General features: G+C 32.9%; 2 protein-coding genes across 15 annotated transcripts; one reads left to right on the top strand and one right to left on the bottom strand.

Moving 5' to 3' along the window:
• Positions 1 to 1,858: 1,858 nt before the first annotated feature.
• On the bottom strand, positions 1,859 to 4,064 carry LOC145064784 (OPA3-like protein). Its single transcript, XM_079012159.1, has 4 exons — positions 2,937 to 4,064; positions 2,579 to 2,713; positions 2,394 to 2,480; positions 1,859 to 2,204 (listed from the first exon to the last, which is right to left on the bottom strand). Exons 1-4 carry the CDS (start codon positions 3,063 to 3,065, stop codon positions 2,079 to 2,081), a joined length of 477 nt encoding a protein of 158 aa, XP_078868285.1. The 5' UTR covers positions 3,066 to 4,064; the 3' UTR covers positions 1,859 to 2,078.
• Positions 4,065 to 10,455: 6,391 nt separating this feature from the next.
• Positions 10,456 to 15,761, top strand: LOC145061195 (putative O-methyltransferase 3). Of its 14 annotated transcripts, none has more exons than XM_079008608.1 (8): positions 10,456 to 11,050; positions 11,142 to 11,294; positions 11,417 to 11,595; positions 11,683 to 11,735; positions 11,830 to 11,885; positions 11,966 to 14,090; positions 14,396 to 15,209; positions 15,299 to 15,761. In XM_079008608.1, exons 7-8 carry the CDS (start codon positions 14,418 to 14,420, stop codon positions 15,614 to 15,616), a joined length of 1,110 nt encoding a protein of 369 aa, XP_078864734.1. In that variant the 5' UTR covers positions 10,456 to 11,050; positions 11,142 to 11,294; positions 11,417 to 11,595; positions 11,683 to 11,735; positions 11,830 to 11,885; positions 11,966 to 14,090; positions 14,396 to 14,417; the 3' UTR covers positions 15,617 to 15,761. The 14 variants fall into 14 exon arrangements, with proteins under 14 accessions (XP_078864734.1, XP_078864740.1, XP_078864738.1 ...); XM_079008614.1 differs by having other exon boundaries at positions 11,683 to 12,199; positions 12,376 to 12,469; positions 13,255 to 14,090; XM_079008612.1 differs by having other exon boundaries at positions 11,683 to 12,199; positions 12,376 to 12,469; positions 12,609 to 14,090.
• Positions 15,762 to 16,730: the final 969 nt, after the last annotated feature.

Raw genomic sequence — 16,730 nt, 5'->3', positions numbered from 1 at the left:
TTAGACCATGAGAAAACAAAAATAGAAATCTTTTCGTTTTCATCTTACGTCTTAAACTAATAAAAATATGAATTTAAAAAATTAAATATTCTTTATGAATAAAATTAATAAATTAAAGATAGTTAAAAAAGAATCATTGAGAACCGAATCTCCATGGTAACCATCAATAAAAGCATAAAATTGATGGAGTAACAATTTTAGAAACAAATTAAGGAAATGTTTAGAAACAAATCCAAAGAAATAACACTGTACTTTGAGGATGGGTGATTGGGTAATACCGTAATATCCTTAGAATCAAAATGCATGGAGGTTCTCTTTAGCAATTATTTTTTCTAACAAGATAATTTTGTTCATATTATTGGTCATAATTTTGATTAATTTATTAAAACCAAAATTATTTTGCATTAAATCTTATCTTGTTTAGATCAAATTGGTCGAAAGTCACCAATTCTTCTAATACATCATTTAGATTATTTTAATAATAGTATAGCTTTTATAATCATTTTTAAGATATTATATACTTATAAAACTCACACCAAAAAAAGACAAAAAAATATTGATATGTGAATCCAACTTAACCCATCTCATTTTAACATGTACTGACCTTTCGATGGGTTTAATGGTTAAAGTATGAACTTTGAAAAGATAGATCCAATGATCGAATCCCGACAGACTTAAAATATTACTAGTGTTATATGATTTACCTCTCACAGGACACAGGGTCATGTGGTGGGTTGACATGGACAAATTAGATAGTGCGGTTTATTGTTTTTTTTAACTTGTATTAAAATTATCTGTTTTACCATGTTATCTTTCTAAACTTATCGGCTCATTTTCATCCATTCATTTCCATGTAAATAGAACTAAAGATGAGATGGTTGTGTGGGATGGCAAGGGGAAGATTAGAATAGCAAGAAAGGCATAAAGGAGCATACAATCTCACAACCATTCATTAGATTCTTTTGAGGGCAATTCTTGATGCTCCAATTCCATATACAAAAAGCCTTGAAAGCATCACATTGTAGGTTCATGGACTCTATTTTCTATCCATTAATTCCAATTTTCCACATCATTTAAACTAAAAATGACTAGAAAATAAATGATGCTCTTTATGTTCTTTTACTTATGCTTTGTTAGGCAACCTTAGGGGTTTTTTTTTCTTTTTAAACTCGAATTAAAAAAAAAATAGAAGTACGAATTTAAAATTTTCAATTTAGAACAAAAACTTGTAATCAAGAAGCTACTTCAACTATTTTAAGGAGTTCTTAAGCTTATGGTTTCTAGCTTTAATGTAAATTTACACATTTGAAATGCATATTATTATTTTTGTCAAACATTTTTAACTAATAAACTTATTGTTTCCAACTTTCAGTGACTTAATAATGAAATTGAGGAAAACAAGCTTTTCAATGTTAAACAAAAAACTCTTTTACCAATTTGTTTTCATTTATTTTTTTACTTTTATTTCTCATTTTCTCAAATAGTTTTTTAAATTATTTAACCCAACATTTAAAAAAAAAAAATGAGCTGATAAAAAACCTACAGGATAAGAATATTATGGTATTGACCATTCTCTATCCTCGATTTGGGATTTCACTTTTTAAAGTAAATGAGATCCACAAGGCACAAAAACATCTTTTACCTCTTTTTATATAGATAAAACCCACGTAAGAAAAAAGTATATAACATGATCGATCAGAATATATCCGACTTTTTCAAGAGTATAACAACTATTGAAGAGAATAAGCATCTTGTGCTTCTTTCTTCCAAGATTATACCATGAGCATATTAATAATGCAATGAAGAGATTTCCATTCCACCTACATAATACTATTATTTAAGATAATCAATCAAGAAAGAATGCAAAAATGAGCTACATTATCTGTTCCAAAAACAAAACTAGTACAAATCGTCGTGTAAATTGTTCTTGGTCTATATTTGTGTTATCAAAACAACCTTTTTTTTATAAGATGTAAAGAGTTTTGTCGAATACACATCAATCAAGAATCAAATATAATTTAATTATTTTGTAGCCAAATCAATGGTTAGAAAAACAAAAATCAAGAGAATGATTTCCTTCACTTGACATAGTTGGTTTGACTACTAGTCAATGTTTTTCCTTTAGTGGCTTTTTCAAGTTCTTCGAGCTTCTTCATAAGAAACTCCATTTGTTTTGCTATATCTTCATCTCGTTGCCTCATAATCTATCAACCAAAAAAAAAGAGTAAATTACTCAAGATCATTTATTATATTAATAAAGAAGAAAAACAAAATATCAACAACATAACATAACTTTTAGGTTGTGATTGTTACACAAAAAAGCAAGAAGACATGTAATTAATCATTCCTATTACATCATATTTGTTCAAAATATTAAAGATTTAAATCGTTACCTCTATTTCTTGCTTACGAATTTCTTCTCTTTTAGCTTCTGATCTAGCACTTCTTTGCACCTCAAAAATCAAGGCACCACAAGCAACCTAATTAAATATTCAAAATCTAAAACGACATTAAAATAATTTAAAAATATATATATTATATGATAAGTATAATTTAGGAGGAATTAATATTTGAATACTGTGAAAACAAAAAGCTCTCCAATAAGGTCCCCAGCTACTTGAACAGCTCTTTCTTCATTCAAAGGTCTAATCTCAACATCCGTTGCATGTCCATATATTCTCCTTTGTAACGTTGTTGTGAGCCTATGATTTGCCTATTATTATATCATATAATTATAATTAAAATTTATTTTCATAAACTAACATTCTTTTATTTATCAACCAATAAAAGATTAAAAGAAACAAAATTTGGTTGTTTAATCGTCGATCATGATCACAAACAAGAACAAAACAATTAAAATCAAATACTAATAATATGGAAAAATCTATAAATCAACTACAAATGTGAAGAAATGCCGATTCTTGTAGTAACAGTACCTGAGCAATGCCGATAATGGAGGTTCGAAATTTGGGGTTAATGGCGGCTTCTTTTTTAAGTCTACTGGCAATGGGTTTGCTTAGGGTTCTTAGTGCAAGCGTCCCAAGCTTCATTAACGGGAGCGACATTACTCCAATTTAGTCACCGATCTAACAATTTACTCTGTCCGAAAGCACACCAAATGTTCGATGATATGCCTGAAAGAAACTGAAAGCCACGCTATGTACATTCCATGACAATTCGACTGATGGGAATTGGGAAGCCTATATTTTCTTGAAAAGATCGATCGAATTGCGTCAGGTGTTACGAATCGGAGCAGGGATCGAGGGTAGAAGATTAGTAGCCAAGAAAATCTTGAGGGTTTTTTCAGATTACAGTAGCGTTTTCTTGACGATGATCGAAATCTGATTTGGGACGAAAGAGCTCTCCAAATGAATCGGAGATGCTGGTGCGTAGTTGAATAATGACGACGAGGATATCTTCACACCCAAACTCACAATTCTTACATGATATATTAATGAACACATACTAAAAATATAAGCATTATTATATAAAGCAACAAAAATTAAAACATACGTGTAGCTTATGTAATATGTCTAAAGTTTAATAAATCGTTAGTTTGTTATAAGTTTGGAATTGCTAATCTTAATTACATCACTGGGGAAAATAAACTAGTATTACTTAAATGATTTGGGCATAATTTTCAAAGCATATTTCTTCAAAATCATAAGAGATTTTGAGGATTTCTTTCAAAAAGTTCCTACATTTGAGTCTACTTTATAATAGTTTATCCTTTGTTACCCAAATGGAATACGTAAACTGATTATTTTCTATATTTTTCGAGCAACTTATCACCTCAAGTCTTTCTTCTTCTTCTTTTTAACGTCAATACTTTGCTCGAACTAGCAAAATGCTATGTTTATCCTTTGTTACCCAAATGCATATGCTTCCCTTTTGTGATTATTAGTCATCCATACAATTACTTCCATCGCATTAGACTTATTTGAAAGAGGTAAGTCCTTCCTCCAATTGAAGAATAGTGCCTCTACCTCCTTAATAGATGAACAATTACAAAATAGATTGTTCCTGTCTCGTCAAATGCATTGCATAAAGGGAGAAGTTTGGAAGGAAATTTCAACCCCTAAAATTGAGGTTGGTCCAGTTGTGAGGCATCCGAGTTCTAAATGCCAAATAAATAGATTGATTCTTAGACCAATTTGTAGGCAAGTTAGTGGGCTTCAAGTAATGTTTGTCAATCTCTTTCCCGAGAGAAGAGACACCAAAGGAATGTGACATCCCTTATTTTTTGTTATTTTTTAAAACCAATTTAATTAAAATTTTAAAACAAAACTCTTTATTTATTGTGAAAGTTCTCAATTTACTAAAACACTTTTTTCAAAACATTTGTTATTTCAAAAGCTTATGAGATGTCAACTCGTATATCAAATCATAAGAAAAAGTATAAACTAAATAGCCTAATCTATTACATTGATTTATGTCTTGAAATTTTCAAATCTCTCGAAATTCTCTAAACATCATCTATTATTCTTTACCTGAGACACACGTCATGTAACACCCGTATCTTCTTCAAGCTAGACATTTAAAATATTATAGATAATAATTATAATATAAACCCTCAATTAGGATTATCATTAGTTGTGCGCTTTGCAGACTACATATTATAAAGCCATTTTAGTAATTTTTCGATAAGCAACGAAATGGCAATCTTGATAAAAGATTATTTAGGACAAATAATCTTAACGAAAATTATAGGAGTTGCAATATGAATCTCATACACATAAAGCACACTTAAATCCGACTTCGTATGCAGAAGATTTAGACACCCGAAGTTTCACGATCAGACAGTGTATCATAGCAAATTGAAGATAGGTTGCTTATTAGCCTAAGTAATCTAAACAAAAGTCATAATAGTCATAAAACCGCCTAAATCTGAATTCGTGAGAGGAAGTTATGATTTTTCAAAATTTAAGCACGACAGTATACAACATTGATATCGACTATTAGATCGGTTGATTGTTAGCCGAAACAATCTAAACAAGAATCGAATATCTCATTAATAGGAACCCGACAATATAAAGACAGTCGAGAGCAGACGTCGGACGAGAGAGTTATGAATTCTTAACGGACTTTAACAGTCTAAGTATGTTAAAAATATAATTTTAAAAATAAAGTCAAAATTAGCCGACGGAGTCTAAATGAAAGTTGTAGACATCATCGATAGCTACTAGTGAATATAAAACACTTTGAAAACGGAGCTTGTATAAGCAAGTTAAGAATTTTCTAATAAAACAAAATTCCCGTTTGCAGTCGCGCATATAGACAACATGCACGACACACATCAGGCAAGTCATAGGATTGTGACACATGTCAGTTCAGGAATAGGCCATGTCCTCTGAGCCTACACTTTATGTGGCGCGCAGGGGACATGGTGTGCGTCACGCATCCTTCCCAGGCCTAAATATTGGTCTGTTTCCCGCCTCATTTTTTCATACCTCTCACTCCCATCTCTTTGGAACTCTTTCTAACCCCTTGCCCTTTTTGCTCTCAAGTTCCCAACCCCTTCAGTGAAGCCCAGCGGTGTTAGTTAACCGGTGAATAAAAGCTCCATGATCAAAGTTCTGCTCGCATAATCCCTTATTTTCACTAGATTACTCTGTAAGTTAAGTTATGCTTATTTTATTTAAGTGTAATTTTTAATTATATTCATAGCGGTTATTATGAACCTATAATTAAGATTTATCAGTGATTCCAAGTCATTATACTAATTGATCTACTTATTTGAGTAATGTTTAGGCTAGATTTAGTGAGGTGTTTAAAGTGAGATTCCCAAACATTATACTTTATATACCAAACGGACCTTACCTCCGATATGACCCCTATATGGTTATTCCTTATTTGATAGATCTTAATGTAGACACCAGGATTACTGACAAATCTAGACTATCACTAAACAGTCGTCAGGATTATAAAACTAGACTAAGGCTTAGAGATTTCTACATCTAGGTCTCTTTTAAGTGCGAAGCAAAGTGTTTCCGAAGTCATCAGTCACCCATTGTATCAAGTATGTGCATAGTCCTTTTCATTAACATGATTTTATACAACTATTAATAAAATTATTAAATATATGTTGGAAGTCTTATGTGAACTATATGCTTATTGTATGGATTATATGTTGATATATATATATATATATATATATATATATATATATATATATATATATACTGTGCTATATGCGAACTAGATATGGTTATATTTTATGTGTAATGTCCCAAAATTTAAGACTAAAAATTTCGTTTTCATAATAAAAATCATCAATCAAACATGTTTATGAAACCATAGAGGAAAATTAGAGTATGTCAAACAATCATCCCAAATACATCATAGTCAAATAAGGCGGAAATCATGGTGTGTGTGCGCGATGCGATCATCCTGAGCTCTTTCTTTTTTATCCGGAAATACCTGAAACATAAACTAAAAACCATAAGCACAAAGTTTAATGAGTTTCCTAAAATACTGCATACCATACATATCTTCTAGCTCAAAGCTGTGTCGGGTCTATTTCACCCCAAAGTCTATTTCAACTCATGCGTCGGCCCAAAGTCGTATCGGGTCTATTCCACCCCCGAGTCTATTTCAACACATATGTCAGCATAAGGATGTATCAGGTTTATTTCACCCTCGGGTCTATTTCACCCCCACACACGTATAGCAAACAGGCACACAGACATATAATACATACAACAAGAGTCACAAACACTACAAGCACATAAAATATCCTCGTGTCCTACAGTATAGTGAAAAAAACTCGCCTCAGTCTGTTGTCAGTGGAACAAATGATCGTGTTGCTGAACCGGAAAATCCCCACGCTAACCAATCAATAAAACCCTAATTAATAATTGGGCCATAAGCCATAACTGGGAATCCAGTTCATTTGTCCAACACCCAGGGTAAAATACCATTTTACCCTTTCCTCACTTAGCCTAGTAACTGAGGCCCAACCCAATGGCACCAAAAGCCTAATATGACCCAAAATCCTAAATGATACCCAAAGCCCATTATGGGCCTAAATCCAAGAAGGCCTAATGCCCAACAATGGCCCAAAGTTAGAAAGACTAGTAGCCCATTAAGGCCCAAACCCTAATAGTCCCAAATAACCCAAATCGCAAAACCCCAAGATCAAGACTGGTATGTTGCACGTACCAGATGTACGATCGGCATACTAGGTCGCGTGGATGATCGAGGACTCGGATGTGTACACCCGGCGTACGCGCCTATTAAGCACTTTTTCCTTAAGTGCTTAATGCTTGCATTTCAAATGTCCAAATTACAAATCCAAGCATTGTGGAACATCTTAATCCATGAAGTCCTTAACTTAGAACTTTTTCATGACTCAAATGATCCCAAACCCTAGATTAAGCATTCTACTTTCCCTAAATGGACACAAACACATGCATGGTTGCTCTACAACCATCAAGATGTTAACTTTATGGATTAGGGACCTTAGAAACATCAAGAGGAGCAACTCATAACTTCTGGAGTGGAATAATTCCCACTAGATCTCATTTATGGAATCAAAATAACCAAAACTCCATAAAGACTAGATCTAAGCATACAATTAGCAAGTTCCAAGCTTTATACCTCAATTAATCTGGAAATGATGAGTAAAATCTTGATCTACAAGATCTCCCTTGACCAAAGCTCCTTCTTCTAAGCTCTTCTTCTTCAAAACTCACCAACACACACACAAAGAGGTTCAAATATTCTCGAGAGGGGTTGGGGTTTTGAAATGGGGCTCAAATGGTAATGGGGGTTGAGAAATAAGAGGGCCATGGGTCATAATGTTGTTTAAATAGGATCTAAACCATAACATTTAGGGTTTATCCCCTGGGTGTGTACGCCCAACGTATTCCTAAGTTTTTAGAAAATGGAAAGAATACCCCCTAGGGACCAAATTTGCAAAGCATTTTCACACCAAAGGTTAAAAATGCAAGGTACCTTGAATCGGATGTTACAATTCTCCCTTACTTGAATCAGACTTCGTCCTCGAAGTCCGTTGCCGCAAATAACTTTGGGTAATGCTCCCTCATCTCGTCTTTAGGCTCCCACATCCATTGAGAAGCTTTTCAGTACTGCCATTGCACCTTCACCAATCCCACAACCTTGTTCCTCAAGGTTTTCGTCTTTCAGTCAAGGATCGTTACCGGTTGCTCGATGTAATTCAGGCATCATCCACCTGAATGTCCTCCAAAGGAACCACTGCGAAATCATCAACCAAACACTTTTACAGTTGAGAGAAATGAAAAGTATTGTGGATCTGATTGAGCTCCAGTGTGGATCTAAGAGACAAACTTTGATTTTTTTTATATTTTATATAGTCTTTCGAATTTTATTATGTTGTCCAAATTTATAATGTCGTCTGAATGTTAAAATGTCATCCAAATATTAAAATATTGACCGGATTTTATACGGTTATTGAAATTTATAATAATAATAATAATAATAATAATAATAAGATTAAAATAAAAAAACTAAAAAAAAAAAAAAAACGTAAAAGTCACATAGAAGGTGGAATTGAAAAAAAAAGTCTTATAAGGTTTTGATAGGATTAAACAATATAAACGAATTAAAAAATATATTCAAATAAAGAGTCAAAATAGAAATTTTCTAAATAATATATATATATATATATATATATATATATATATATATATATATATATATATATATATATAATAAAGAAATTAATCTAACTTATATTATATATATAATCATATTTTAATTGGGTTGAAAGGACATAAAGTGGCTTTATAGGGTTTTTATAGTATAGGTGGGTTTTTTTTAATAAAGAAACCCCTAATTATATTAATGATACGGTATAATCCAGTCCACAAAGCACGATTTGCAGAACAATAGAAAAGAGATGTTGATGAATTTGAGCATTTAGTGCATAGTATGATATTTTTCCAAAGGGTAAATTACACCAATCGTCCCTCGTGCACATACCAAAAGGCGTGTTTAGTCCCTATTTTCAAAAATTAACTCTGACCGTCCCTCGTTTGCTTAAAACTTGCTAACTTCGTCCCTTATATGTGTTTTTGTTGCGAATTTAGTCCATTCCACATTTAAAATGACCATTATGCCCTTGGATATTTATTTTTAGTTAATTTTAATATTATTTATTATTATTAATTAAAAAAAAAACACTCTAATATCTATCTCTCTCATACGCATAAAAATACCACCACCACCTTCGATGTCGTCTCTCTCTATCTCTCTCTCCATTCTTCTTCAATACAAAACACACACACAAGAAGCCATTACATTAGCTTGAAGAACCTCGATTCACCTTCACGTTGACTTGAAGAAGCCATCAGACAACAAATTGAATCCTCAATGAAGCTATAACCTACATCACAAGGTAAATTAGCCCCCGCCGACTTACACCATCTATGAGGAAGATGAAGTGGTGGTGGACGGAATCCTCCTTGTTCTGGTGACGGTGGACATCACATTCCTTGATCTGATTCCGTAAATCGAAATCCTCTTTCTTCTCCTGCAAGTCGTTAGTTCCATTTTGCAGGTTTAGGGTTTAGTTAGGGTTGATTTGCAGGTTTAGGGTTTGATCTTTGAGGTTTGATTTTTCCGATTTGTAGGTTTGGGGTCTCGCCGGATCTGTGTGGAGGAAAGGGGTGGGATGGTTCCAGAAATTGAAGTCGAAATCTAAGTCATACATTGGTGGTCGTCATCGTTCTTGAGCAATCGACGAGATCAGACCATGGATGGCGACTGGAGAGTCCAGATCGGGCGATTTATGTGACATTTATAAAATCACATATTGCAGGGGTAGAAACGGGCTCCTGCGATTCACCGGTGGAAATGTTTTGTTGGTTTGAGATACGAATGATCTCCGATGATATATCAATTTTTTGAGAGATTATTTTGGTTGTGGATGTTTCAATTTCTTGGTTTAAGGTCTTGAAGAGGATTTGGAGTCGTGGAGTAATGGATTTGATTTCTTGAGAGATTATTTTGTTATTTTTAATTTAAAACTGATAAATAAATAAAAGAAATGAAAGAAAGACATTATTAAGGGTAAAATGGTCATTTCATGTCAATAGGGACTAAGCATGCAAGAAAAAAACAAACCAGGGACGGTCCGAGTTAATTTTTGAAAATAGGGACTAAACACGCTTTTTGGCATGTGCACGAGGGACGATTGGTGTAATTTACCCTTTTCCAAAACAAGTTATGATTTTGGTCCTTAAACTTTGAATAAATGTCAATTTTAAAGGGCACAAAAATTCTACATAGAAGATAAAGAAAAGGTAAAGGATTTAATAGTTATAAGTACCCTTTTAACCAAATTTTCTCCCTAAACTTATTATTATATATATATATATATATATATATATATATATATATATATATATATATATATATATATATATATATATATATATATATATATATTAAAGATGTGAAGAATAGGAACAGTATAGTTGGAGCAAAGTTCTCTATTTTGGTCCCTTTACTTATCTCGAAGCTTCCCACCGCCTTTCTCTTAATTGACCACTTCTCCCCCTAATCGGTGCTCCAGCTAGACCTCAGTCCTCCTTTAACCCTAAATTCTTCTATTTCATCTTCGTTTTTTGGTATGCTTTGTTCGCAATCATCATCTATTCGTTATTAACTTCTTCACGATGGGTGCTAAGGTTTGATTTAAGGGATTAGGATTCTTCTTCGTAAAAGCAACAAGGGCTTCAACATCACCAACGTCACTTCTGTTCATCACAATCCTATAAGATTTAAAAATCTTCATGTTTCTTTAGCCGTTCGTCACCTTCTCTACCACCTCTACTCCAAGGAACAACCGTTTCTTCCAAAAAAATTTGTATGTCAGAAGCCACTACTACAGCCCCCATCACTACAAAAGGAATTCCTGTTTGCGATTTCGACGAGATGGAGCAAATCCCTCTTTGTTCATGATAATTCGCTTATAAACAAAGGATTGGAGGGTTCCAGATGGAAGATCGATTGCGACAGGGGCGAAAGACGTTTTTGTTGTTCAGATTTGTCGTTATGTTCCAAGGTAAAAATGGTTGGTAGTTTTCAATTTTTTTTTTTCTATAATCTGATTTCATAAGGACCTGTTGAAATTACTGATGCAATTGCTTTTACAGTGAATGAAGATGTCGATCTGTCACTTATTGAGTTTCAACTTATCAATGTTGAAGAGTGATAACCTATGCTTATGTGTTCCTGTATCAAATGACAAATTGTAAATTTCTCTTGGCTTCGATGAGTATGATCCTCTACAACCATGATGGCTTCAGGTTTAACAATAAATTTCTCAGTTATTCATTTCTTTAGTGTAAGTTTAAGTGAATTTAGTGATTTATTAACAAGTTTCTAGGTATCCAATATGCTTACCGTTCATTCTTTGAAACCATGACAGGATCCTAACTAATGGCAGGATATCAAGATAATGAAGTAATGACAACTCTTCATTAGAGGGTACAAGGTAAAATCAATACAATGACTGAAAGGAAGTTGGGAAAAGGTTGGTTCTAGTAGGTTCATGTTGGTAGGAGGGTGACATATGTCATTCATAGAACATGCCCTGATGCAATTAAGGTATGTTATGTAACACAGTTACACCCCTAATTGTTCTGGCAACCAGTTATGTCTCATTGTGTTGGTGTTTTTTCATTCTTTTTACAGGTACAATTGAAGTTTGAAGATTGAAGTGGTAAAGATTGTAACTACGGTCTGCGGTTACGTGACTTTTACATTTTGCTGAATTTTTTCCTTGAGGATTTATATTTTTTTACCTTTACCATATGATGAAAAGATTGAATTTTTATACAGTTTTTGGACATTCTTGCACCAACTATTTGATACATTTAGAAATCTTTAAGTCAATCGTAAGTCCCTTTCTTTTAATCCAAATTTTCGTGCATTTTTATAAATTATTTTAATTATTTGATGATTTGGTGATTTCCAGCTGCAGCTACAAGAACCTTTTTTTTGTCCAAGTGAAAATAGCCATTCCAAGCATGCTAGCTACGAAAATTGCTTTCATAAACAAGTTATTTCATTAATTGGTTCATTTTTTAAATGAAATGAGTAGTTTTAATGATTCTTATGATCATAAATTTTAACTTATTTGATTATGGTTGTCTACATATCTTGCTGGTGCGACTGCTAGCCAGACATGCAAAGAAGAAGTAGATACAAGGTTGGTATTTGTTGGCAAGGTAACCAGTATAATAATCTTTTATCCAATTTCTTATTTTGACACTTATCCTTGAAGAATTTTTGTTATATCTTCAGAATTTCGTTACACCGTTATGATTTCGGGCTTTATTGTATTATATGTTTATCATTTCAAGACGATTTTCTCTTTGTGTCTAGGTATAATTTGTTACAACTGTCATAGTGATGAGAAATTAGAATTTCAATAACACATTTCAAACAAAAAGTACGTGTTCCATTTCAACTTTCAAAGGTATGCTTTATCATAACATCTTATTATTATTATTTTTTTCAATTAGAACATTGTATATTCATTTTCTTTTCTTATTGAAGATTGAACTTTTGAAACTTTTCCCAACTAACTTGCCATTTTTTTCATCACGTCACAAAAGAGAAAACAAAAGTATGGTTGTTGTCTGAAGTGGCTTCTGTTGTTTTGACCATTTTACCCCTGCTTGGTAAAAACCCTATTAAAAGAAGGGCAACAATGGAAAATATAAAGGTTGTGAGTTTTGCATTGAAACGGTATTTTTTTTCTTAAAGCAATTAAAATATTGTTCGATTACTTAGTATTCAAATACACTATTTGTTAAATTTTCAAAAGGTTCTTTGAAGGCATAATCAAGTTGATGTCGGTTGTTGGTTTTGTATATTTAATTCCAAGCCTATCCAAATGTCTATAAAGGATGTGTTAGATCATTTCTTGAAGTTGTTATGTCACCGCATGGTTACCAAATTGTTCGTGGAAGTTAATTTGTCTTACAAGTTTGAATTTCTAATTTATATTATTAAATTGATTTAGTAATTGTAGTCAAGAACTCTATGTTCCAAGAAGAAAAAAATTGTATATACACTAATTGAAAGATTAGAAGAGTTGACAGTTAATGTTTTTAAAAACATTATCTTCAACATGATGACTTTAAAGTAATTGTTACTAATCTAAGAAACTCATAGAAGAACAAATGTTGATTTATTTACAGCTTTGTTGATTTATTATGGTGTATTTGAACTTTTTCACTTGACTTTTTATTAAAACAGGGGAACAATAGACACTAAGGAGCTAGCGAGAGAAGAGAGAGAAAGAAGAAAACTTATTTTCGCTAATTTCTATTAAAACAATACATTATTATTTTTTATATTTTTATAACTTGGATGATACCACTTCTTTTAATCTATATTTCATCAGAAAATCATATATGGTTTATATTTGATAAGAGTAGTATCATTCCCGTAGGCTAATAAACATAAAATTCTGTTTGTATACATGTCGAAGTTGAGGATGAAATGAGAACAACTTGTGCTATAAATTGCTAATAGTGATTGAAAATATTGCAAGCAGCTGCATTTGTATATTTAAAAAAGATTATGGTTTTATGTCTAAAAAAAATTTGAAAGGTTAATTGATGAAAATTTGTTTGAAAATTATTTAATACTTTATATAGAAATCCTATCTCCTTCTAGAATTTCCGTAACAGGTTATAACTTTCACCAGCACCACCAATGACATATAGACATATGTAAGACACCTACCACCATCACCACTTTGATGAAATGAAAGCACAACACTAAAGCAACGCTCTTTGGTTGGCATTGATGTTATCCCCTTGCTTACTTTTTACCTATCCTTTTTGATTATTTTTTACCATTAATTTTTGTTATGAGCACTTTATAAACTTTTGGTCCCCAAATTTATTACTTGATCAAGATTTAAAATTAATTTTTACTTTGTTGTTTTTCTGTCATCGATTATATATACATATAATCAAATGGAAGTGTCTCATAACTCACCCACCATCATTAATTCATTGTCTTCACGTCCGCCTGCCGAAGAACTGAAGCCTCTCAACTATCTTAATTAATCCGTTTTCTCGTTGGTAAGTTTTTAATCATGTTCTATAGCTTAAAAACATCATCTATAATCTATTCAATTTTAATACTACTTTGATTTGTGATCTTTCACCTTTCTTACATATGAAATGAAAAATAGCACATATTTGACAATATTTATGATTGAAAATTGTTTGTTTTGTAAGAACAATGGTGTATATATAGTCCAAATGTATTCTTTTTTAAAACAGGATGACTTTTCATCACAAGTACTCAAAATGTAGAGAAGTCAATCACTCAAAAGAATATGGTTGATACGAGTTTTGACAATATTGAGTTTGAAACATTGCAGTGAAGCTGAGTCTAAAGCCTAAATGGATCTCGAACAAAGTTTAGGTGGAGCAAGTGAGCTGTTTGAAGCTCAGGCTCATATATACAGACACGTTCTTAACTATATAAATTCTATGGTACTTGGTTGTGCTCTTGAATTAGGCATACCTGATATCATTCATGATCATCAAAAACCAATCACGCTTCAGGAATTGGTCTCGAAGCTCAATATCTCCGTTGAGAAAACCCTTCATTTGAAACGACTCATGCGCCTGTTAATACACTCCAACTTCTTTTCAGTCGCCAAGTTTCATGATGAAGAAGGTGAAGATGAAAAAGAAGGGTATGTTCTCACAGTTTCTTCAAAGATGCTACTCAAGAATAATAGTTCGCCAAACATACCAAACTTATTACCATTTGCCAGTTTGATGGTTGATCATGTATATGTTAGTACTTTCCAATCCCTAGGAAGGTGGTTTAATAGAAATGAATTAAATGCATTTGAGACTGCTCATGGAACTCATATATGGGAATTTGCTGACAAGAACCCAAGATTCAACCAACTTTTTAATGATGCAATGGCAAGTAACTCTGAAATGATGAAGTTGGTGGTAAAAGAGAATAAAGAAATCTTTGAAGGTGTGGATTCATTAGTTGATGTTGGTGGTGGAAATGGAGCGAATGCTAAGATTCTCCTTGAAGCATTTCCTCACTTGAAATGTACTGTTTTTGAGCTCCCACATGTTATTGCAGACATGGTGGATACTAAAAATCTCAAATATGTCGGAGGTGATATGTTTCACTCCATCCCATCTGCCGATGCGATCATTTTGAAAGTATGTATTGTACGCTTCTATGTCATTTTAAGATTTTATGATAAAACAAATCTACTAATTAACGAAATTCTTTTTTATTGTTCTTGTAGAATATTTTACATGACTGGAGTGATGAAGACGTGTTGAAGATACTGGAAAGATGCAAAGAAGCCATTGCGGTTGCTCCAAAAGACGGGAAAAAAGGGAAGGTAATTATCTTAGACATGGTGATAGGTGATTCACACGACCATGAACGCCATGAGATAACAGAAGCCAAGCTGTTCTTTGACCTCAAGATGATGGCTTTGGCTACGGGAAAAGAGAGGACCAAAGAAGAGTGGGAGAAACTCTTCCTCCAAGTGAATCTTGATCAATACAAGATAACTCACATCTCTGGCTTGATGTCTGTCATTGAGTTGTTCCCATAGAATTTTCTTGTATGGTGGGTTCTGTGGCTAAAGTTTTCAAAGTTTAGTTTACTTGCAAAAGTCCTCGGTTGTCAAAAATACGTGATGAAGTTCTTGAACATTGTCCATGTTGTGTTACAATGGAAATTTTCTGCTTAATTATACACACTAATAATTAGTAATAACTTTTCGTTAAGGCTTCTTGGAATAAAGTTTTCATGAAAATATTAAAAACTTCACAATTTGCAACAAAACATTGACTATTTCTAATATTAATTAAGTTATGATTAAAAGCATAAAGGTGCCTTGTTGTGATTTGAGGCCATGAAAAGAGCTTGAAAATGAAAGAGACAATGCAATCATCTCATTGATTCAAAATGAACACAGAGAAGATACATATATACACCGGAACGAAGCAAAAATATAAATAAAGTCAATAGCTAACATTCTAACAAACTTTGAATGAAAAGACGAAAATGCCCTTAGGCTTATGATGTGACAACACGTGTAACATCCCAAAATTCAAGCCCGAAAATTTCATTTTTAAATTAATATGTTTAATAAACATTTTACCAAAACATTGTCGATAAAACAACATAACAGCTATACAACTTCGCATAGTTAATATGTGTAGGGGTTGTTCCTGTAATTTTCTATTTCTTCATTCCTTTGTTGTATTTATTGTATCTATTTATAGTCTTCTCCTGTTATCAAGGAGATCATTCGATCTAATTTACTCTCATGGTATCAGAGCGTTAATCGTCTCCTGTTTCCTCTTCTTGCCCTTCTCTCTTCCGTCTTTTCTTCTTTCTTCTTCTTCTTCTGTTCTTCCCTCCCTCCGCCTCCATGGCTAATTCTTCTGATGCATCAATCCCATTAAACACATTGATGCACATGATAACTGTTAAACTCAATTCCACCAATTACCTGTTATGGAAGCATCAGATGCACCCTATATTAACCTATCAAGACTTATTCTCTCACGTTGATGGCTCTCTCCCGTGTCCACCCAGCACCATTACTGTTGCAGAAAAAGTGGTTGTGAACCCTGAATTCACGTCCTGGGTCAGTGTCGATCAGCGCTGCATCATCATTCTTCAAGCCTCTTGATCGGAGGAAGCCATCAATGTTATCG

The sequence above is a fragment of the Lactuca serriola genome, chromosome 7, assembly GCF_051521515.1.
Source record: "Lactuca serriola cultivar US96UC23 chromosome 7, Lser_US96UC23_V15, whole genome shotgun sequence".
Classification (NCBI taxonomy): domain Eukaryota; kingdom Viridiplantae; phylum Streptophyta; class Magnoliopsida; order Asterales; family Asteraceae; genus Lactuca; species Lactuca serriola.
This window is presented reverse-complemented; position numbering and strand designations above follow the sequence as displayed.

Coding starts and splice junctions, on each gene's coding strand:
- LOC145064784 (XM_079012159.1), bottom strand. CDS start 3,065: ATGTCGCTCCCGTTAATGAAGCTTGGGACGCTTGCACTAAGAACCCTA. Junction 2,714..2,936: donor CCATTATCGGCATTGCTCAG/GTACTGTTACTA, acceptor ATATAATAATAG/GCAAATCATAGGCTCACAAC. Junction 2,481..2,578: donor GAGAGCTTTTTGTTTTCACA/GTATTCAAATAT, acceptor ATATTTAATTAG/GTTGCTTGTGGTGCCTTGAT.
- LOC145061195 (XM_079008608.1), top strand. CDS start 14,418: ATGGATCTCGAACAAAGTTTAGGTGGAGCAAGTGAGCTGTTTGAAGCT. Junction 15,210..15,298: donor CCGATGCGATCATTTTGAAA/GTATGTATTGTA, acceptor TTGTTCTTGTAG/AATATTTTACATGACTGGAG.